This window comes from Somniosus microcephalus, chromosome 13, assembly GCF_052327205.1.
Source record: "Somniosus microcephalus isolate GS21.2 chromosome 13, FLI_Smic_1.0, whole genome shotgun sequence".
Lineage (NCBI taxonomy): Eukaryota > Metazoa > Chordata > Chondrichthyes > Squaliformes > Somniosidae > Somniosus > Somniosus microcephalus.
In genome coordinates this window covers 72,704,907-72,727,724 of record NC_140999.1, presented here as the reverse complement: position 1 = coordinate 72,727,724, position 22,818 = coordinate 72,704,907, and the positions used below count along the sequence as shown (strand labels likewise).

General features: G+C 45.1%; 1 protein-coding gene across 3 annotated transcripts in view; it reads left to right on the top strand.

Moving 5' to 3' along the window:
• LOC147108419 (scaffold attachment factor B1-like) overlaps positions 1 to 22,818 on the top strand; it is a 90,822-nt gene that overhangs the window by 9,268 nt on the left and 58,736 nt on the right. For all 3 annotated transcript variants that reach the window (XM_086005037.1, XM_086005038.1, XM_086005039.1), the window contains exons 2-6: positions 2,807 to 2,894; positions 3,678 to 3,736; positions 6,703 to 6,843; positions 11,381 to 11,521; positions 12,676 to 12,756. In XM_086005037.1, coding sequence (XP_085861163.1) covers positions 2,807 to 2,894; positions 3,678 to 3,736; positions 6,703 to 6,843; positions 11,381 to 11,521; positions 12,676 to 12,756 — 510 coding nt within the window. The remainder of the gene's footprint in view (positions 1 to 2,806; positions 2,895 to 3,677; positions 3,737 to 6,702; positions 6,844 to 11,380; positions 11,522 to 12,675; positions 12,757 to 22,818) is intronic.

Below are 22,818 nucleotides of genomic sequence, written 5' to 3'. Positions count from 1 at the left end.
CCCTTGAGCCTGCTCCGCCATTCAATAAGATTATGGCTGATCATCGACCTCAACTCCACTTTCCTGCCCAATCTCCATATCCTTTGATTCCCCTAGAGTCCAAAAATCTATCGATCTCAGCCTTGAATATACGCAACGACTCAGCATCCACAGCCCTCTGGGGCAGAGCATTCCAAAGATTCACAACCCTCTGAGTAAAGAAATTACTCCTCATCTCGGTCTAAAATGGCCTACCCCTTATCCTGAGACTGCCCCCTAGTTCTAGATACACCAGCCAGGGAAACAACCTCTCAGCATCTACCCTGTCAATCTTCTTCAGAATCTTGTATGTTTCAATGAAATCCCCTCTCCTAAATCCAGAGAGTATAGGCCCATTCTACACAATCTCTCATCATAAGACAACCCTCTCATCCCAGGAATCAATCTAGTGAACCTTTGTTGCACCGCCTCCAAGGCAAGTATATCCTTCCTTAGATAAGGAGACCAAAACTGTGCACTACTGTACGTCAGGTGTGGTCTCACCAAGGCTCTGAACAATTGTAGCAAAACTTCCTTACTCTTGTACTCCAAACCCCTTGCAATAAAGGCCAATATGCCACTTGCCTTCCTTATTGCTTGCTGTACCTGCATGCTAGCTTTCAGTGTTTCTTGCACGAGGTCACCCAAATCTCTCAACACCAACATTTGAAAGTTTCTCACCATTTTAAAAATATTCTGTTTTTCTATTCTTCCTACCAAAGTGAATAACCTCATATTTCCCCACATTATACTCCATCTGCCACCTTACTGCCCACTCACTTGGTCTATCTATATCCCTTTGCAGACTCTTTGTGTTCTCCTCACAGCTTACTGTCCTACCTAGCTTTGTATCATCAGCAAACTTGGATACATTACACTCGGTTCCTTTATCTAAGTCATTAATGTAAATAGCTGAGGCCCCAACACTGATCCTTGCGGCACCCCACTAGTTACAGCCTGCCAACCTGAAAAAGACCCATTTATCCCTACTCCCTGTTTTCTGTCCATTAACCAATCCTCTATCCATGCAACTATATTACCCCCAACCCCATTAGCCCTTAACTTGTGTAATAACCTTTTATGTGGCACCTTATCGAATGTCTTTTGGAAATCCAAATATACTACATCCACTGGTTCCCCTTTATCTACCCTGCTAGTTACATCCTCAAAGAACTCTAATGCATTTGTCAAACATGATTTCCCTTTCATAAAACCATGTTGACAGCTTAATCATGTTATGATTTTCTAAGTGCCCTGATGCCCCTTCCTTAACAATGGATTCCTCCTTTTTTGAATAGCGGTGTTATATTTGCGCCCTTCCAATCCGCTGGAACTGTTCTAGAATCTAGGAAATTTTGAAAGATCAAAACCAATGCATCCACTATCCCTTTAGACACATCACTTTTAGAACCCTAGGATGTAGGCTGTCAGGTCCAGGGGATTTGTCAGCTTTTAGTCCCATTAGTTTCTCTAGTACTTTTTCTCTACTTGTATTAATTACGTTAAGTTCCTCACCCTCATTAGACCCTTGGTTCCGCACCATTTTTGGTATGTTTTTTATGTTTTCTACTGTTAAGACAGAAACAAAATATTTGTTTAATGTTTCTGCCATTTCCTTATTCCGCATAATAATTTCTCCTGTCTCAGCCTCTAAGGGACCAACGTTTACTTTTGCTACTTTCTTCCTTTTTACATACTTGTAGAAGCTCTTACAATCTGTTTTTATATTTTTTGCTAGTTTTCTCTCATTTTATTTTTTCCCTTTGTATCAATGTTTTGGTCATCCTTTGCTGGTTTCTGAAACTCTCCCAATCCTCAGGCTTATTACCGGTCTTCGCAACATTACAAGCTTCTTCTTTCAATCTAGTGCTATCCTTAACTTCTTTAGTTAGCCACGGATGGATCACTTTTCCCGTGGAGTTTTTGTTTCTCAATGGAATGTATTTTTGTTGAGAATTATGAAATTTTTAAAAATGCTAGCCACTGCTTATCTACCGCCATACCTTTTAATCTATTTTTCCAATCTGCCTCAGCCAACTCGCCCCCCCATATCTATGTATAGGAGAGAAACTAGAGAAAGATGCAAGTTCGAGGCTAGGGCAGAGAGGAACCTTGGGGGAAGTTTGGCTTGGTGGTTAGGGGAAGGGAGGGAGGCAGCTGAACGGATGGTCTCAATCTTTGTGACAAAGAAGTCCATGAGCTCCTCGCACGTGGTGGAGGGGAGAGGGGTTTAAGACGACGGTTTGTAGTGGAGAAGAAAAGCCGGGGGTTCTCCAAATACAGTAGGATTGTAATTACAGGAAACTTTGGTTTATCCGGAGGTTAACTGTCCGGAATGCTCGATCCACCGGCAAAATTCAGGAGTCGGTTCAGTAAGTTTTTTTTTTCTTTTCGTTGCTTTTTTTTCCACCAGTCAGGCTCTGCAAGGTCTAGCTAAAGCTGTTGCTTAGCTACAGAGATGCTGCAAGCTACGGCCGACTGTTTAGAAGCTGTTGAGGGTTTGTTGCTAGATACGGAGCTGCTCCGTATGTTTTAACATTACCGCTGGTTTGTCCGGCAGTTTTGATGGGACGGCAACAGTTTGGTCCCGTCGGTGCCGGATATCACAAAGTTTCCTGTATGTCCTGTACACTTGTAATGTTGTAAAGTTTTCCCACCGGTTTGTCATTATTGAAATCTGAGCAGTTAATCTCATGGAGCCACTAGCTTACCTATAAGTTTCCAAATGTTTGTACTGTACAACAATTCTGACTTTACCCTATGCTAATGACTGGATTCCTGTCTTCAGGTAATACAAGAGGAAGGAGGAAATCCTGATGACATTTCAACCAGCCCAGAGACCCCAAGCAATAGAACATCAAAGAGTACGGGGAAAGGTAGAGAAATAAATACATTTTCAAGATGCAGATACTTACTTTTCTGTGTGTGTTTGCTGAAGTGCAGAAGATAAGTGCTGGAAAATGGAACCTTGTTTTGGGACACTAGTTCTGGAGTAATGTGGGTTACCTGTAAATGAAAGCTCGGAGCAGTGTACTTGGTGTAATATTTCTGTTTCCCATGTCCGAGTAAGGCTGGTGTTTAATTACTGCCTTTTGTACCAGCAGTGGTTGAAGGAGAGGAAGCAGGATGCAAAGAACAGCATCACGTTGAATGACCAATGAATCTGTTTTTGGTAGTGGTGCATTTAGGAGTAATGTTGGGCTGAACACCAGGAGAATACCTTGTTATTTGAACAATGCCAAGGGATCTTTAATGTTCACCTGACCGTCTGGAACAGACAGATTGGGCTTTGGTTTAGCAACTTATCCAAACAAATATAATACAACACACTCTCAATATGCACTGAAGTATCAACCTAGGTTAAGTCCTGGGCTGTGGCCTGAATCCTTCTGACTTGTGTGAAATTTTGCTGACTTGAGCCAAGCACTTGTGTCCTCTCTCAAGTGTAGTTGCCAAATGGTAGACAGTTTTGTGCTGTAGATTTATCCACAAGTAACTAGGTAGAGATGGGATCCCTGAAGTTCATCAGATCACTATGGGCAGAATTATAAGGAGAATGGTCTAACCCATTGCTCCACTCATTCATTGAGTAGCAGTAGTTTCTAATGTATCTCAAAAATGAGCTGGCATGTGGTTTATATGTGTGTTTTGTTCTTTAGGGTACATCGTTGATAGTGAAACAGAAGACAATAAAGAAGGAGATTTTCTTAATAAGCAGGTGAGTGCTTTCACAGGATTGATACCCATCATAATTGTTTCATACCAATATTTAGGCAAATGAAATAACAACAGAAAATGCTGGAAATACTCAGCAGGCCAGGCAGCATCCGTGGAGAGAGAGAAACAGAGTTAACGTTTCAGGTCTGGGACCCTTCATCAGAACTGGAAAAAGCTGGAGATGTAACCGATATTAAGCAGGTGCAGAGACGGGGCGGGGAGGGGAGGAAGGAGTAGAAAGAACATCCTGTACTTTTGTAAGAGGCAGGAAAGATAAAATGTTGCAAATGGGAATGGCAAAAATCATACTGCATGAAAAATGGGGGCAGGGATAATTATCTGAAATTGTTGAACTCAATGTTGAGTCCGGCAGGCTGCAAAGTGCCCAATCGAAAGATGAGGTGCTGTTCCAATGAAGCTCAAAGTAAACTCGAGGAACAATGCAATAGCCCGAGGACAGAGAGATCAGAGTGGGAGTGAAGCGGTGAATTAAAGTGACAGGCGACCGGAAGCTCAGGGTCACCCGTATGGACTGAACGGAGGTGTTCCGCAAAGCGGTTGCCCAATCTGCGTTTGGTCTCCCCAGTGTAGAGGAGACCGCATCGTGAGCAGCGAATACAGTATATTAAATTGCAAGAAGTGCAAGTAAAACGCTGTTTCACCTGGAAGGGGGGTGTTTGGGGCCCTGGACAGTGGGAAGGGAGGAGGTAAAAGGGCATGTGTTGCATCTCCTGCGCTTGCACGGGAAGGTGCCAGGTGAAGGAGCAGGGCTGTTGGGGGTGATTGAGGAGTGGACCAGGGTGTCGCGGAGGGAGCGGTCCCTTCGGCATGCTGAAAGGGGAGGTGAGGGGAAGATGTGTTTGGTGGTGGGATCACGTTGGAGGTGGCGGAAATGGCGGAGGATGATCCGTTGAATGTGGAGGCTGGTGGGGTGAAAGGTGAGGACAAGGGGAACCCTATCGTGGTTCTGGGAGGGAGGGGCAGGGGTGAGAGCAGAAGTGCGGGAAATAGAACGGACACGGTCAAGGGCCGTGTCAACCACGGTAGAGGGGAATCCTCGGTTGAGGAAAAAGGAAGACATGTCAGAAGCACTAGTATGGAAGGTGGCATCGTCAGAACAGACGCGGCGGAGACGGAGAAACTGGGAGAATGGAATAGAGTCCTTACAGGAAGCGGGGTGGGAGGAAGTGTAGTCCAGGTAGCTGTGGGAGTCGGTGGGCTTGTGGTGGATGTTTGTTGAAAGCCGATTGCCAGAAATGGAGATGGAGAAGTCAAGGAAGGGAAGGGAAGAGTCGGAGATGGACCATGTGAAGGTGAGGGCAGGGTGGAAATTGGAAGTAAAGTGAATGAACTTATCCAGTTCAGGGCGAGTGCAGGAAACGGCACCAATACAGTCATCGATGTACCGGAAAAAGAGGTGAGGGAGGGGACCTGAGTAGGACTGGAACAAAGAATGTTCCACATATCCCATGAACAAGCAAGCATAGCTAGGGCCCATGCGGGTTCCCATAGCAACACCTTTAATTTGGAGGAAGTGAGTGGAGTCAAAGGAGAAGTTGTTCAATGTGAGAACAAGTTCAGCCAGGCGGAGGAGGATGGTGGTGGATGGGGACTGGTTGGGCCTCTGTTCAAGGAAGAAACGGAGAGCCCGAAGGCCGTCCTGGTGGGGGATGGAGGTGTAGAGGGATTGTACGTCCATGGTGAAAAGGAGACGGTTGGGGCCAGGAAACTGGAAACTGTTAAAGTGACGGAGGGCGTCGGAAGAGTCGCGAATGTAGGTGGGAAGAGACTGGACAAGGGGAAAAAATAGAGTCGAGATTGGAAGAGATAAGTTCCGTGGGGCAAGAACAGGCTGAAACGATGGGTCTACCGGGGCAGTCCTGTTTGTGGATCTTGGGAAGGAGGTAGAAGCGGGGTTGGGGGACTGAGGTTGGCGGCCATGGAGGGAAGATCTCCGGAGGAGATGAGGTCAGTGACACACTTGGAAACAATGGCTTGATGTTTGCTAGTGGGGTCATGGTCCAGGCGGAGGTAGGAGGAGGTGTTGGAGAGTTGGCGTTCAGCTTCTGCACGGTAGAGGTCGGTTCGCCAAACAACAACAGCGCCACCCTTATCAGCAGGTTTAATGATAATGTTAGGGTTGGATCGGAGAGAATGGAGTGCTGCAAGTTCAGAGGGAGTTAGGTTGCAGTGAGTGAGGGGAGCAGAGAAATGGAGACGGCCGATGTCACGTCGGCAGTTAGCAATGAAAAGATCTAGAGAGGGTAGAAGGCCAGAGGGAGGGGTCCAAGTAGAACGAGAATTTAGAAAGCGGGAGAAAGGATCAGCCGTGCGGGGGGAAGACTCCTGGCCAAAGAAGTGGGCACGGAGACGAAGGCGACGGAAGAAGAGCTCAGCATCGTGCCGAGCTCGAAATTCATTCAGATGGGGGTGTAAGGGGATGAAGCTCAGGCCTTTGTTTAGGCAAATGAGCTTTCTTCATCTATTATTTGATTCTGATAGACGGATTTATATTTGGTTATATTTCAACAACTCACAAAAGTTTGCATGTTCCCACAGCAATAAAAAGAGGTGAGCTGTAGTCAGCTCCGAGTCTCCCTTGTTCTTTTCCTCGCTATTCTAGCAATAATCAGTTTTTTTCAATAACCAGGCCACTTGTGACTCTGCACTTGCTCTGAAGTCAGCAGAAAGTCCAAGGCAGTGTCTTTTTGCAGAGCACTAGCTTTTAGAGAAAAGCTTTTATTTTTCCATTCCCGTGAGATAGTACTAGCCATTGCTTGGTATAATGATGTACCTTTGTAGCTGATTGAAAATTTGGTGCTGATGGGGTGGGGGGGTGCGGGATTGTGTACAATCTCTCAATTTACCACTGTGTGATGCAGGGCTTTGGGAAGCTGTGTCATTTTGTAGTAAGAGTAGTTTAACAATACCACCGGTTTCTTGGCTTGATTATTTTTTTCTTCACAGGAGGATATTGAACAGGTACAGGATGTCAAAGTGAAGAACATTTCAGATGAGGGAAATGCTGAGAGTGCAGTCGCAGAGTATGAAGGGGAAAATAGCACCGAGCTCATTGTGTTGCGTCATGACTCAACTTCAGCTGAAAAAGTATAAAGACTTTAAACAACTATACTGTGTGTAGTTTGAGACAGTTGGTAGTGGAACTCTGAAGTCAGCAGAAAGTCCAAGGCAGTGTGTTTTTGCAGAACACTAGCTTTTAGAGAAAAGCTTAGGGTCATTTAACTCTTGCAAGGCCGAATCCCTCAAAATACCCTCAAAGGCCCATATTCTTACACACCAAAGCTCTATATAATTGCAGCAAAATTTCCTTACTTTTATACTGCAACCCCTTGCAATAAAGGCTAACATACCATTTGCTTTCCTATTTGCTTGCTGTACCTGCATGTTAACTTTCTGTGAATCATGTACAAGGACACCCAAATCCCCCTGCCTACCAACTTTTACCAGTCTCTCACCTTTTAAACATTATTCTACTATTCTATTCTTCCTACCAAAGTGGATAATATCACATGTCCCCACATTATACTCCATCTGCCACGTTCTTGCAGCCTCTTTGCGTCGTCCTCGCAGCTTACTTTCCCACCTAGCTTTGTATCGTCAGCAAAATTGGATACATTACACTCGGTCCCCTCATCTAAGTCATTGATAGAGATTGTAAAGAGCTGAGGCCCGAGCACTGATCCTTGCGGCACCCCACTAGTTACAACCTGAAAATGGCCCGTTTATTCCTACTCTCTGTTTTCTGCCTGTTAACCAATCCTTAATTCAAGCTAATATATTACCCCCAATGCCATTAGCCCTAATCTTGTGTAACAACCTCTTGTGTGGCACCTTCTTGGAAAATCCAAATATACTACATCCACTGGTTCCCCTTTATCTACCCTGCTCGTTACATCCTCAATAAACTCTAATTGATATGTCAAACACCATTTCCCTTTCATAAAACCATGCTGACTCTGCGTAATCATATTATGATTTTCTAAGTGCCCTGTTAACACGTCCCTAATAATGGATTCCAGCATTTTCCCGACAACTGATGTCAGGTTACCTGGTCTATAGTTCTGTTTTCTCTCTCCTTCCTTGAATAGCGGGGTTACATTTGCTACCTTCAGACCCACGCGGACTGTTCTGGAAGATCATAGAAACATAGAAGATAGGAGCAGGAGTAGGCCATTCGGCCCCTCGAGCCTGCTCCGCCATTCCATGCGATCATGGCTGATCATCCAAGTTCAGTACCCTGTCCCTGCTTTCTCCCCATACCCCTTGATCCCTTTAGCCTTAAGAAATATATCCAACTCCTTCTTGAATATATTTAATGAATTAGCCTCTACTGCCTTCTGTGGTAGACAATTCTACAGGTTCACCACTCTCTGGGTGAAGAAATTCCTCCTCATTTCTGTCCTAAAAGGTCTACCCCTTATCCTTAGACTGTGACCCCTGGTTCTGGATTCCCTGACCATCGGGAACACCCTCCCTGCATCTAGTCTGTCCAGTCCTGCCAGAATTTTATAAGTTTCAATGAGATCCCCTCTCTTCTAAACTCCAGCGAGTACAAGCCCAATCACTCCTCATATGTCATTCCTGCCATCCCAGGTATCAGCCTGGTGAATCTTCGCTGAACTCCTTCCATGGCACGAATATCCTTCCTCAGATAAGGCGACCAAAACTGCACACAATACTCAAGATGTGGTCTCACCAAGGCCCTGTACAACTGTAGCAAGACATCCTTGTTCCTGTACTCAAACCCTCTCGCTATGAAGGCCAACATACCATTTGCCTTCTTAACTGCCTGCTGCACCTGCATGCTTACCTTCTGCGACTGGTGCACAAGGACACCCAGGTCTCGTTGCACTTCCCCTTCTCCCAATTTATTGCCATTCAGATAATAATCTGCCTTCCTGTTTTTGACACCAAAGTGGGTAACCTCACATTTATCCACGTTATATTGCATCTGCCATGCTTCTGCCCAATCACCCAACCTGTCCAAATCATCCTGTAGTTTTTTGGCATCCTCCTCACAGCACACACGTCCACCCAGCTTTGTGTCATCTGCAAATTTGGAGATATTACATCTAGTTCCCTTGTCTAGATCATTAATATATATTGTGAATAGCTGGGGTCCAAGGACCGATCCCTGCGGTACCGCACTAGTCACTGCCTGCCACTCGGAAAAAGACCCGTTTATTCCAATTCTTTGCTTCCTGTCTGCCAACCAGTTCTCTATCCAAGTCAATATCTTGCCCCCAATCCCATGTGCCTTAACTTTACATGCTAATCTCTTATGTGGGACCTTATCGAAAGCCTTCTGAAAGTCCAAATACACCACATCCACTAGTTCTCCCTTATCTATTTCACTAGTTACACCCTCAAAAAAAATTCCAGTAGATTAGTCAAGCACGATTTACCTTTTGTAAATCCATGTTGACTTTGTCCGATCCTGTCACTGTTTTCCAAGTGCTCTGCTATTACATCTTTTATAATAATGGACTCTAGCATTTTCCCCACTACCGATGTCAGGCTTACCGGCCTGTAATTCCCGTTTTCTCTACCACCTTTTTTGAATAGAATCAAAACCAATGCATCCACTACCTCTGCAGCCACTTCTTTTAGAACCCTAGGATGTAGACCATCAAGGCCAGGGGATTTATCTGCTTTTAGTCCCATTAATTTCCCCAGTAAATTTTCTTTAATATTAATTAGTTTAAATTCCTCACTCTCATTAGACCCTTGGTTTCCTCACTTTTTTTGTGCCTTCTACTGTGAAGACAGATACAAAATATTTGTTTGGGGGAAAAAAAAGGAAGACTTGTATTTATATAGTGCCTTTCATAACCTTAGGATGTCTCAACGCGCTTCACAGCCAGTGAAGTAATTTTGAAGTGTAGTCACTATTGTAATGCATGAAACGCGACAGCAAATTTGTACATAGCAAGCTCTCACAAACAGCAATGTGATAATGACCAGAGAATCTGTTTTTGTGATGTTGATTGAGGGATAAATAATGGCCAGGACACTGGGGAGAACTCACCTGCTCTTCGAAATAGTGCCATGGGATTTTTTACGTTCACCTGAGAGCATACAGGTTTAACGTCTCATCCGAAAGATGGCACCTTTGACAGTGCAGCACTGCACTGGAGCAGCAGCCTAGATTTTTGTGCTGAAGTCTCTGGAGTGGGACTTGAACCCACAACCATCTGACTCCGGTGAGAGTGCTTCCCACTGAGCCATGGCTGACACATTACGCCTCTGCCTTATTCCCCATTATAATTTCTCCTGTCTCTGCCTCTAAGGGACTCATTATTTCACTAATCTCTTCCTTTTTACATACTTGTAGAAGCTCTTCCAATCTGTTTTTATAAGAATTAGGAGCAGGAGTAGGCCATTCGGCCCCTTGAGCCTACGCTGCCATTCAATAAGATCATGGCTGATCTTCGACCTCCACTCCACTTTCCCGCCCAAAAATGAGAATAAACTGGCAATTACTCGCACATCACCACTGTACTCGCTGACTTGTATTGGATCCCCGCCCACCATCTAGGTTGCAAGCTCTGGAATTTCCTCGATGCCTTTCCACATCTCTTCCTTATACAGGAAACTCTTTGGTATCTAGCACCAACGGGATCGGCGTGGTGCCGGTTGATCAAAAATTCTGGATGATGGAGAGGGTTATCTACCGAGGCTATTTTTAACAAAAATTAAAAAATCAAGAAATGTGCAGTATACAGTAATTGGGTACTCACCTACAGAATGTTGTGTTAAATGGATGGTGGAAGATGCTTGATTACAGTACTGCCAGTTGAGGGTAATGCAATGCAATGACTACCAGCAGCGTGGGAGACACACAGTACCCCTGTAAAATGGCGGATCAGAAGAGACTACCGGCAGCGCGGGAGAGTCCGGCTCCTGTTACAGGGGTTTTGAGGTGTTCCGACTTCCGACAGCGCCACCGCGGGAGACTCGGACTCCGCAACATTGCTGGTTATTGAGGTGTCGTTTTCGGAGCGAGAATTCTGGATATTTAGGTGCTGTTTAAACGAGAGTTTCCTGTAACATGCATCTTTGACCAAGCCTTTAGTCATCCATCCTAATATCTCCTTTGGCACAGTGTCAATTTTTATCTGATTGCACTCCTGTGAAGCACCATGGTATGTTTTCCTACATTACAGGTGCTATATAAATGCAAGTTGTTAGGTTTTCTATAGAAGATTGGGTTCCCAACATGTATGTTTTACTGGCCTGTAGTATTGATGGCCAAGTTACACTAATTTAGGAGGTGTAGTTTAGTGAAAGACTGCATCTGTTTTGCTGACTGAAGGATCATTGGGTGAACTGTTCCAATGAAAGGCGTGCATTGACCTGGAGGTGTATGGGTGCAGTCTTGGAAGTAGTTTTTACTTTGTTTTATTTTACCTGATCTCGCCCACCCAATTAGTTCCTGTGAGGTAGTAGTGGCCATTGCTTGGTATATCTACATAGCTGAGATTGAGAATTTGGGGGGTGGGTGGGGGGATTGTGCACACTCTCTCATTTTACCACTGTGTGGTGCAGGGCTTGGGATGCTGTGTAGTAAGCGTAATTTAACAATGCCACAGGTTTCTTGCCTTGATGTTTTTTTTCTTCACAGGAGGTTATTGACCGGGCACAGGATGTTGAAGTGATGAACATTTCAGATGAGGGAAATGCTGAGAGTGCAGTCGCAGAATATCAAGAGGAAAATAGCACCGAGCTCATTGTGCTGCGTCAAGACTCGACTTCAGCTGAAAAAGTATAATGGCTTTAAACAACTATACTGAAGGGTTCGAACCGAAATGTTGACTCTGTTTCTCCTCTCCTCTCCTCAATGCTGCCTGACTTGCTGAGTATTTCCAGCACTTTCTGTTGTTGTTTCAGATTTCCAGCATCCGCAGTATTTTGCTATTGTATACTGTGTGTACTTTGAGACTATTGGTAGTGGAGCTACCAGGAGGGGAAAAAGACACTGACAAAATCATTTAAATTTGATATTGGGTGCAGTGCATTTGATTAAACATTACCATATATACATGGATGGAGATAGATTCTTCTACTCCTGTATAGTGGAAGCATTTTCAGTGCATTGTAACAACTTTAAAATGGAAACTCATGCTCTGTTGTTGCAAAGAGTGAGACTGTGGTTCTGTCTTATGCCAATCATAGACCATTGATGAGGTCAATTCTGGAGTGTGGCATGCACTTTTGGTCACTGTATTGTAAAAAGAGCATGCATAATTCAGAAAGGGTTCAAAGAAGAGTGACCATGATGATTTTAGGCTGCATGGGACTAAGTTAATCTTTTCACTAGAGAAAAGGCTGAGTAGAAGCATGATATAGGTCTTCAAATTAAGCAATGTAACCAGTAAGGTTGAAGTAAGTAAGCTTTTTTAACTTGGATAATGAGAATAGGGCTGAAGCGCACAGTGGACCTCAAACAAGGCCAAAGATTGGAACATACATTTTCAATTCAGGGATATATGAGAGATATTCCGGGTCACTTGACACCCTATAAAAATGCTGGATTGATGGCCTTGGAGAAGAGGGAGTTGAAGAATTTTAAATTCCTGGCACTTAAGGGAAGGCATTTTGTGTTCTTTAAAGTAAGGGATCTACTGATAGTGGTGGGAATGAGTGGAAGTCCATGATAGAATAATTATACATGGGCTCTGGATGGGTAGAATGGCAGTTTCTCTCAACTTTGCTGTTATGTCATAGGGTCTTGGACTGGGAGGGGGAAGGCAGAAGGGAAGCAAATAAGTCATTTTTTACATTGCAGCCCAGATTTGCAGAACCTGATAAAATTATCTTCAATTGTAAGACATGTCTTTTCCTTGCGCATTAGTTGATATTCTCTTCTCTTGCAGTTGCTGATATTTGGGCTAATGTTCTGAATGTTTTTTGATTCAGGAGCCAGAAGGGACCACAGAAGAAGCAGAGATGCTTTGTGCTGCGGAGTTTGAACCTATGCAAGTCCCTGACATTATTGAAGTAAGATGAAACTTCATTAAAAAAATTTAAATTATTCGTTCACGGGCTGTGGGCGTTGCTGGCAAGGCCAACATTTATTGCCCATTTTAATTGCCCTTGAGAAGGTGGTGATGAGCTGCCGCCTTGAACCGCTGCAGTCCGTGTGGTTTTGGTACTCCCGCAGTGTTGTTAGGGAGGGAGTTCCAGAATTTTGACCCAGCGATGATGAAGAAACGGTGATATATTTTCAAGTCAGGCTAGTGTGTGATTTGGAGGGGAACTTGGCTTAATCAGGGTGTTGCGAATCATGAAATTTATGCTGGTTTATGTTTTGAAGAGAATTACTAGAATTTTCACTCGAATGGTCCCTCAAGAGTTGATTGGGTTAAACGTTCTAGGTTTTCAGCCTACAGTCTATATTTCAAAGGGGCTTCAACTGCCTCATCCTGAATTAGCAATAATTAGTTAACTCCTTGGTAACTATTTGTCCTCAGCAGTGTGGTATATAGAAACATAGAAGATAGGAGCAGGAGTAGGCCATTCGGCCCCTCGAGCCTGCTCCGCCATTTAATGCATATTTAATGCTGATCATCCAAATTCAGTACTCTGTCCCTGCTTTCTCCCCATATCCCTTGATCCCTTTAGCCTTAAGAAATATATCTAACTCCTTGAATATATTTAATGAATTGGCCTCAACTGCCTTCTGTGGTAGACAATTCCACAGGTTCACCACTCTCTGGATGAAGAAATTCCTCCTCATCTCAGTCCTAAATGGCTTACCCCTTATCCTTAGCCTGTGTCCCCTGGTTCTGGACTCTCCCGCCATCGGGAACATCCTTCCTGCATCTAGTCTGTCTAATCCTGTTAGAATTTTATAAGTTTCAATGAGATCCCCTCTCATTCTTCTAAACTCTAGCGAATATAAGCCTAATCGACCCAATCTCTCTTCATATGTCATTCCTGCCATCCCAGGTATCAGTCTGGTGAATCTTCGCTGCACTCCCTCCATGGTAAGAACATCCTGCCTCAGCTAAGGCGACCAAAACGGCACACAAAGGTCTCGCCAAGGCCCTGTACAACTGCAGCAAGACATCCTTGCTCCTGTACTCGAATCCTCTCGCTATGAAGGCCAACATACCATTTGCCGCCTTAACTGCCTGCTGCACCTGCATGCTTACCTTCAGCGACTGGTCCACAAGGACACCCAGGTCTCGTTGCACTTACCCTTTTCCCAATCTGTTGCTGTTCAGATAATAATCTGCCTTCCTGTTTTTGCCACCAAAGTGGATAACCTTGCATTTATCCACATTATACTGCATCTGACCAATCACCCAACCTGTCCAAATCATACTGGAGTTTCTCTGCATCCTCCTCACAGCACACACGTCCACCCAGCTTTGTGTCGTCTGCAAACTTGGAGATATTACATCTAGTTCCCTTGTCTAGATCATTAATGTATATTGTGAATAGCTGGGCTTCTAGCACCGATCCCTGCAGTACCCCACTAGTCACTGCCTGCCACTCGAAAAAAGATCTGTTTATTCCAACTCTTTGCTTCCTGTCTGCCAACCAGTTCTCTATCCAAGTCAGTACCTTAACCCCAATCCCATGTGCTTTAACTTTGCATGCTAATCTTTTATGTGGGACCTTATTGAAAGCCTTCTGAAAGTCCAAATAGACCACATCCACTGGTTCTCCCTTATCTATTCTACCAGTCACATCCTCAAAAAATTCCAGTAGATTAGTTGAGCATGATTTACCTTTTGTAAATCCATGTTGACTTTGTCCGATCCTGTCTCTGTTTTCCAAGTGCTCTGTTTTATAATGGACTCCAGCATTTTCCCCACTACCGATGTCAGGCATACCTATATTTCCCCGTTTTCTCTGTACCACCTTTTTTAAATAGTGGGGTAACATTAGCTACCCTCCAATCCATGGGAACTGTTCCAGAGTCTATAGAATTTTGGAAGATGACCAGCAATGCATTTACTATTTCTAGGACCACTTCCTTAAGTACCCTAGGATGTAGATTATCAGGCCCTGGGGATTTATCGGCCTTCAATCCCGTCAATTTCCCTAACACCATTTCCTCACAAATACTAATTTCATTCAATTCCTCCCTCTCATTAGACCCTAATGTTCCCAGACATCTCTGGGAGGTTATTTGTGTCCTCCTTTGTGAAGACAGAACCAAAGTATGTATTTAATTGGTCTGCTATTTCTTTGTTCCCCATTATAAATTCCCCTGATTCTGACTGCAAGGGACCTATGCTTGACTCCACCAATCTTTTTCTCTTCACATATCTATAGAAGCTTTTACAGTCAGTTTTTATGTTACCTGCAAGCTTACTATTCTATTATAGATTCTATTTTACCCCTCTTAATTAATCCCTTTGTCCTCCTTTGCTGAATCCTAAACTATCGTAGTTTCCTTTATTTAAATTCAGGACCCTAGTCTCTGAGTCAGCTACTTCACTCTCCATCTTAATAAAGAATTCCATTATATTATCACTCCGACCCAAGGGGCCTCACGCAACAAGATTGCTAATTACTCCTTTCTCATTACATAATACCCAGTCTAAGATGGCCTGATCTCTAGTTGGTTCCTCGACATATTGGTCCAGGAAACCATCCCGTATACACTCTAGGAATTCCTCCTCCACGGTATTGTTACTAATTTGGTTAGCCCAATCTATATGTAGATTAAAGTCACCCATGATAACTGTTGTGCCCTTATTGCACGCGTCTCTAATTTCCCATTTAATGCCATCCCCAACCTCAGCATTACTGTTTGGGGATCTGTATACAACTCCCACTAACGTTTTCTGCCCCGTGGTATTTCTCAGCTCTACCCATACGGATTCCACATCATCAGAGCTAATATCCTTCCTTACTATTGTGTTAATCTCTTTAACCAGCAATGCTACCCCATATCCTTTTCCTTTTAGCCTGTCCTTCCTGAATATTGAATACCCCTGGATGTTGAATTCCCAGCCTTGGTCACCCTGGAGCCATGTCTCCGTAATCCCAATTATATCATATCCACCATTTACATCTATTTGCGCAGCTAATTCATCCACCTTATTACGAATGCCCCTCACATTAAGACACAAAGCCTTCAGGCTTGAGTTTTTAACACTCTTAGTCCTGTTAGAATTATTATTTACTTGGCCCTGTTTGATTTACATCCTTGATTTCTCTGCCTTCCAATTTTGTTTTTCTCCTTCCTGTCTTTTGCTTCTATCCTTGCCTCCCTTTCCTCTGTCTCCCTTCACAGGTTCTCAACCCCCTGCCATTTTAGTTTAAACCCTCCCCAACAGCACAAGCAAACACTCGTCCTAGGACATCGGTCCCTGTCCTGCCCAGGTGCAAACCGTCCAGTTTGTATTGGTCCCACCTCCCCCAGAACCAGTTCCAATGTCCCAGGAATTTGAATCCCTCCCCCTTGCACCATTCCTCTAGCTACGTATTCATCTGATATATCCTTCTATTTCTACTCTGACTAGCACGTGGCACTGGTAGCAACCCTGAGATTACTACCTTTTGAGGTCCTATTTTTTAATTTACCTCCTAACTCCCTATATTCAGCTTTTAGGATCTCATCCTGTTTTTTACCTATATCGTTGTTACCTATATGCACCACAACAACTGGTTGTTCACCCTCCCCCTCCAGAATGCCCTGCATACACCCCAAGACATCCTTGACCCTTATACCAGGGAGGCAACATACCATCCTGGAGTCTCGTTTGTGGCCGCAGAAACGCCTATCCCCCTTACAATAGAATCCCCTATCACTATATCTCCCGCTCTTTTTCCTCCCATCCTGTGCAGCAGAACCACCCATGGTGCCAGGAAGTTGGCTGCTGCTACCTTCCCCCGCTGAGCCATCTCCCTCAACAATATCCAAAGCGGTATATCTGTTTGAGAGGGGGATGGCCACAGGGGACCCCTGCACTACCTGCCTGCGCCTACTACTCTGCCTGGTGGTCACCCATTCCCTTCCTGCCTGTGCAGCCTTTACCTGCGGTGTGACCAACTCCCTAAACGTGCTATCCACGACGTCCTCAGCATCGCGAATGCGCCAGTATGTATCCATTCGCAGCTCCAGCGCTGCAATGCGGTCTGCCAGTAGCTGCAGCTGGATACACTTCCCGCACACATGGTCGTCAGGGACACAGGAAGTGTCCCTGATTTCCCACGTAGTGCAGGAGGAGCATACCACGGGGCCGAGCTGTGCTGCCATGCCTTACCCTTCAATTAATTCAAATTAAATTAAATCATTAACACTAATTACACTACAATTAAATGATATACTCAAGGGCCCTTGTTTACTAGCACTCCCCGCTACACAACAGAGACCGTAGAAACTATAAACCACAAAAATTAAGACCTTCTAAACTTTATAAACTATTAACCTTAACTGCCAAACTATAGGGTAGTATAAATACTCACCCAATCAGCTGCTCCCTCTTGCCCGCGTCACTTTTTGAATCATGACGTGGCTCTGGAACGCCTGCTGCGAGATTGGTAAGCCTCTGAAAAAAGCCCGCAAAAGTGAGTTTAAATACTTAACTGTAATGCAGCTCTCCTGCTGCTCCCGATACCGGCCTCTGATGTTGTATCTTGCCACAGCTAACAATTTATTGTGTCTGCAGCTTTGTTTGTAGAAGCTTTATTAATAGATGTATGTCAGGCAAAAATGTTTTTTGCATAGTTTTGACTCACAAGATAGCTACAGATGAAGACCCATTTTAGTTCATCCAGAAAGACCCATCAGTCTCTGCTCTGCAGCATCCAACTGTTAAATAATTCCAGTGTTTCATTTCCACTACTCTGCCTGGAAGTCCATTCCATGTATTGAGAATTCTTTGTGTAAAGAACAAAGTTCCTGACATTAGTCCTAAATTGGTCATTAATCAATTTGAACCTTTGTTCCATTTACTGTAGTTTGAAGTGATTTTTTTTTCAGATTTACTGTTTACTATCTTTCATATCTCTATAAGGTCACCTCCTTTCGAGCTGAAAACCCCAGTGGGTAAAAATTGGGTAGGGCACTTTAGCGCCCTGAAAAAGTTAGCACCCCCACGGCCGATTTTCCCATGTAAGCGCCCCGGGAGGGAGATGGGGTGCTACTGGAAGCGCACCGCGTACCTCTTGGGGCGGTGCGAACCAATATCGCGACGCTACGTGCCGCGGTACTGCAGGCCTTCCCTTATTAAAGGGGGGGACCTGGCGCAGTGCGTCCAGCGCCCAGCCGGGCCACCAGGGATCAGAGTACTGGCAAAAGAGCCCGGCCCGAGAGGAGGAGTGCCGGGCTCAGGGGGGCCCGAGAGGAGGAGTGCCGGGCTCGGGGGCCCGAGAGGAGGCGTGCCGGGGTATGGGGGGCCCGAGAGGAGGAGTGCCGGGGTCAGGGGGGGCCACCCCGGCCGCAGGTAGGCCCCCCTGACCCCGGCGGACATAGCGTCCAGCGGTAAGTTGGGGGGCGCCACCCAATATTACAGCCGGGGCACGGCGATGGCGTCGCGCACGCTAACAGTTAGCGCTGCCGCTGAATTTTGCGGGAGGCGTTAGCAGCGCCGCGCCCAGGCGCTAGTTGATTTGCACCCTAGCGCTAACGGGAGACGCAAATCAACCGAAATCGCCCCCCCCGGTTTCTCCGACCTTTCCCCATAGCTCCGTCCTTATGGCTCTTATAACCTTTTCTCAGTGTGCCTATCTAGCTCCAGTACACAACTCATTGGCATACAGGTATTATCCTTGCAGCACACTGGCTCCACCTTCTTGCACCCACCCCCAAAAAGAGTCCTCTGATTTCAAGCTCCAAGTGTATTACAATCTGCATTGTTAACCCAGTTATCTTTGATTTTCTAGCAGCTGCTTATTCTATGATCTAGTTTCTTCTTGACTATTGGGCAGTGCATGGTATCTCTTGGTTTTTGTGATCTCCTGAGTAACTTCACAGACTTTCTTATTTTTCTTGGTACTTTTTCCATCCTTTATTCATTCAGCATCGTCATTTCCTTTGTTTCCATCAGCACTTGTCTCCTTTTCATCTTGACAGCCTTGTGCGTGGTTGTACCAGTCCCCAGCTCTGGTCCCAAGTGACTCACTCTCGAGATCCTGTATTATCTATCCATTTCACATGTGATCACTTGCTTACCTCTGGCTTGCACTAATCTCATGTGTCTCTGTAAGTTCCTGCACCCTCCTTTCCAAGGTCATAATATTCCCTCCAATATACCCATAGCAAACGCACCTTCAAGCCTCCTTCCTAGTTACGATTATCTTGCATGCTTTCCTTTAAATTTCACTTCTCTTGGGCACTCCTTTAACTTTTCTTCCTTTTCGGAATTATTCTCTTGCATATTTTTAAATTAGCTTCACTCTGCTGCCCCATTTTAATTTTATTTTATTTCATTTCATTTCAAGTCAGAAGGTTGTGGGTTCAAGTCCCACTCCAGGGACTTGAGCACATAAAGCTAGGCTGACACTCCAGTGCAGCGCTGACGGAGTGCTGCACTGTCAGAGGTACCGTCTTTCGGATGAGACATTAAACCGAGGCCCCGTCTGCGCTCTCAGGTGGACGTAATAAAAGATCCCATGGCACTATTTTGAAGAAGAGCAGGGGAGTTATCTCCAGTGTCCTGGCCAATATTTATTCCTCAACCAACATAACAAAAACATTATCTGGTTGTTATCACATTGCTGTTTGTGGGAGCTTGCTGTGCGCAAATTGGCTGCCGCATTTCCCACATTACAACAGTGACTCCACTCCAAAAGTAATTCATTGGCTGTAAAGTGCTTTGAGACGTCCTGTGGTCGTGAAAGACGCTACATAAATGCAAGTCTCTCTCTCTCTTTCTCCATGCTCCCCATTAACTTTTACTTTCTCTGTGTACCTCTTAATTTTCCTCAGCCGAGTGCTCCCCTTTAATTTAGAATACTTGCTCTGTACTGCTACATCATTCTGCTCTGAGGGGCTTGGAAGTAGAGGTCTCCCACAACGGAGTTATTGTTTATTCTTGGATCTTTTGCCAGTTTCTTGTACTTTGTCAAATGTTTTTTAATCATCATATAGATTGGACAAATCAAATTGGCAAGGGTAGCCTTGAGGACGAGTTCATAGTGTATTCGGGATGGTTTCTTAGAGCAATACGTTGAGGAACCAACCAGGGAGCAGGCTATTTTAGATCTGGTAATGTGTAATGAGACCGGATTAATGAATGGTCTCATAGTAAAGGATCTCCTAGGAAAGTGTGATCATAGCATGGTAGAATTTCAAATTCAGTTTGAGGGTGAGAAACTTGGGTCTGAAACTAGTGTCCTAAACTTAAATAAAGACAATTACAAAGGTATGAGGACAGAGTTGGCTAAATGGACTTGGAAAATAGATTAAAAGGTAAGATGCTAGATCAGCAGTGGCAGACATTTAAGGAGATATTTCATAAACCTCAGCAAAGGTATATTCCAGTGAGAAAGAAAGGCTCTACGAGAAGGATGCACCATCCGTGGCTAACTAAGGAAGTTAAGGATGGTATCAAATTGAAAGAAAAGGCATACAATGTTGCAAAGATTAGTGGTAGGCCAGAGGATTGGGAAATTGTTAGAAACCAGCAAAGGATGACTAAAAAAATTATAAAGAGGGAGAAGATCGGGTATGAGAGTAAACTAGCAAATAATATGAAAACAGAGTCGGGGGGTGGGGGGGAGGGAAATTCAGTATCGCCCATTTTGGGGCGCAACATCGGCCGGGCAAAGTTTAGCATCGGGCGCTAATTATCGCCTCTGACTGCAGAATTCGCCTCTCTCGCCCCCGGAGGTGATTTGAGCGCCAAATCAGGCGCTACACACCTCGCGAGGCGCTACCTCAGAACGCAGGCGATGCCGATTACCATGGATGCCAGATAGACTGGCGCCGTCCAGTTCTTAAAGGGGAGGGCCCATCTTGCTGGCCAGCCACTCCCTGCTCATTGTAGCCTTGAATCTCGGCCTGAAGAGACCTCAAAAGCAATTGTGTTGGAAGCTAATGGATAGGCCCAGGGAAACAGCTCGGCGCTTAGGAACCTTTAAAGTGGTGCTGAGGGCCAAAACTCTCGGACAGCGTTAAAACAAAAATTTTGCCGACAAGAAAAGGCAGGAAGCGCCCGTCTTTTAAATAGCGCTCCCCCGGCCCCTTCCCGACTTGAAAACGTTCCCCTCTACCTGTCGTTCCTTGCAGGAGGCGCAACTCAATATCCAGTCTGGGGCGCTACCAGGGCGTTGCACACTTGACTGACGTCACAATCTGCGGGCGCAGGAGATCATGGTAGTGTTTAGCGCCGCTGGAAAACAACTGGTCAATTTTGCGAGCAGCGCTAAAATCGCCGCGCTCGGGCACTGCGTTCCTAGTGCACTGGAGGTGTTAACCAACCGAATTTTGCCCCGTAAGAGCATCTACAGGTATATAAAAAGGAAGAGAGTAGTTAAAGTAAACGTTGGTCCCTTAGAGGATGAGACTGGGGAACTAATAATGGAAAATAGAGAAATGGCAGAGACTCTAAACAATTATTTTGGATCGGTCTTCATGGTAGAAGACACTGAAAATTCCCAATAATAATAGATAATCAAGGGGCTATAGGGAGGGTGGAACTTAAAACAATCTCTATCACTAGAGAAAAAGTACTAGGCAAACTAATTGGGCTAAAGGCAGACATGTACCCTGGACATGATGGCCTGCATCCTAGGGTCTTAAAAGAAGTGGTTGCAGAGATAGGGATGCTGGATTCTGGAGAGGTCCCAGCGGATTGGAAAATCGCAAATGTAACGCCACCATTCAAGAAAGGAGGGAGACAGAAAGCAGGAAACAATAGCCTAACATCTGTCATTGGGAAAACGCTGGAATCCATTATTAAGGAGGTAATAGCAGGACATTTAGAAAAACATAAGACAATCAAGCAGAGTCAACATAGTTTTATGAAAGGGAAATCTTGTTTGACAAATTTGTTAAGAGTTCTTTGAGGATGTAACAAACGGGATGGGTAAAGGGGAACCTGTAGATGTCATGTATTTGGATTTCCAGAAGGCATTCGATAAGGTGCCACATAAAAGGTTACTGTACAAGATAAGAGCGCACGGGGTTGGGGGTAATATATTAGCATGGATAGGGGAGTGGCTAACTAACAGAAAGCAGAGAGTCGGGATAAATGGGTCATTTTCCAGTTGGCAACCAGTAACTAGTGGGGTGCCACAGGGATCAGTGCTGGGGCCTCAACAATTTACAATCTATATTAATGACTTGGATGAAAGGACCGAGTGTACTGTAGCCAAATTTGCTGATGATACAAAGATAGGTGGGTTAGCAAGTTGTGAGGAGGACACAAAGGGGTTGATTTTAGCTCGGGTGCGGGATGGCGTCGTGTTATCCGAATTTCGTGTTTCCCACACGAATCTAAATGGATGTGGGAGATTGATGCAATTTTAACTCAATTGGCCAATTGATTTCCAATGTGGCATAGTGGTTAGCACTGTTGCCTCACAGCGCCAGGGACTCGGGTTCGAATCCGGCCTCGGGTGACTGTCTGTGTGGAGTTTGCACATTCTCCCCGTGTTTGCGTGGGTTTCCTCCGGGTGCTCCGGTTTCCTCCCACAGTCCAAAGATGTGCGGGTTAGGTTGATTGGCTATGATAAATTGACCCTTAGTGTTAGGGGGATTAAATACGTGGGGATAGGGTGGGATATGTGTTGATGTAGGGGTTACGGGGATCGGGTGGGATATGTGTCGGTGCAGGCTCGATGGGCCGAAATGGCCTCTATCTGCACTGGGGTTTCTGTGATTCTGTGTGGGAAGCCTTTGCAAAGGGATTTTTCATGACTGAAAGTCCCCTCCGATGACATCATTATTGCTGCTGCATTTAAGGTCTGCAACAAGCCTTGCTTCTTCTGCAGATTGCCAACCTTTTGCCCTTTCATGCTAGAGGGACCTGGAGGCAGAATGACCATCAAGAGACCTAGGTCTGCTCCCAGGTTTGATGATGTGGCCCTGCAAGCTTTAGTTGAGGGAGCAGGAGCTCATAAAGAGGTGCACTTCCCTTCTTCAGGGAGGAA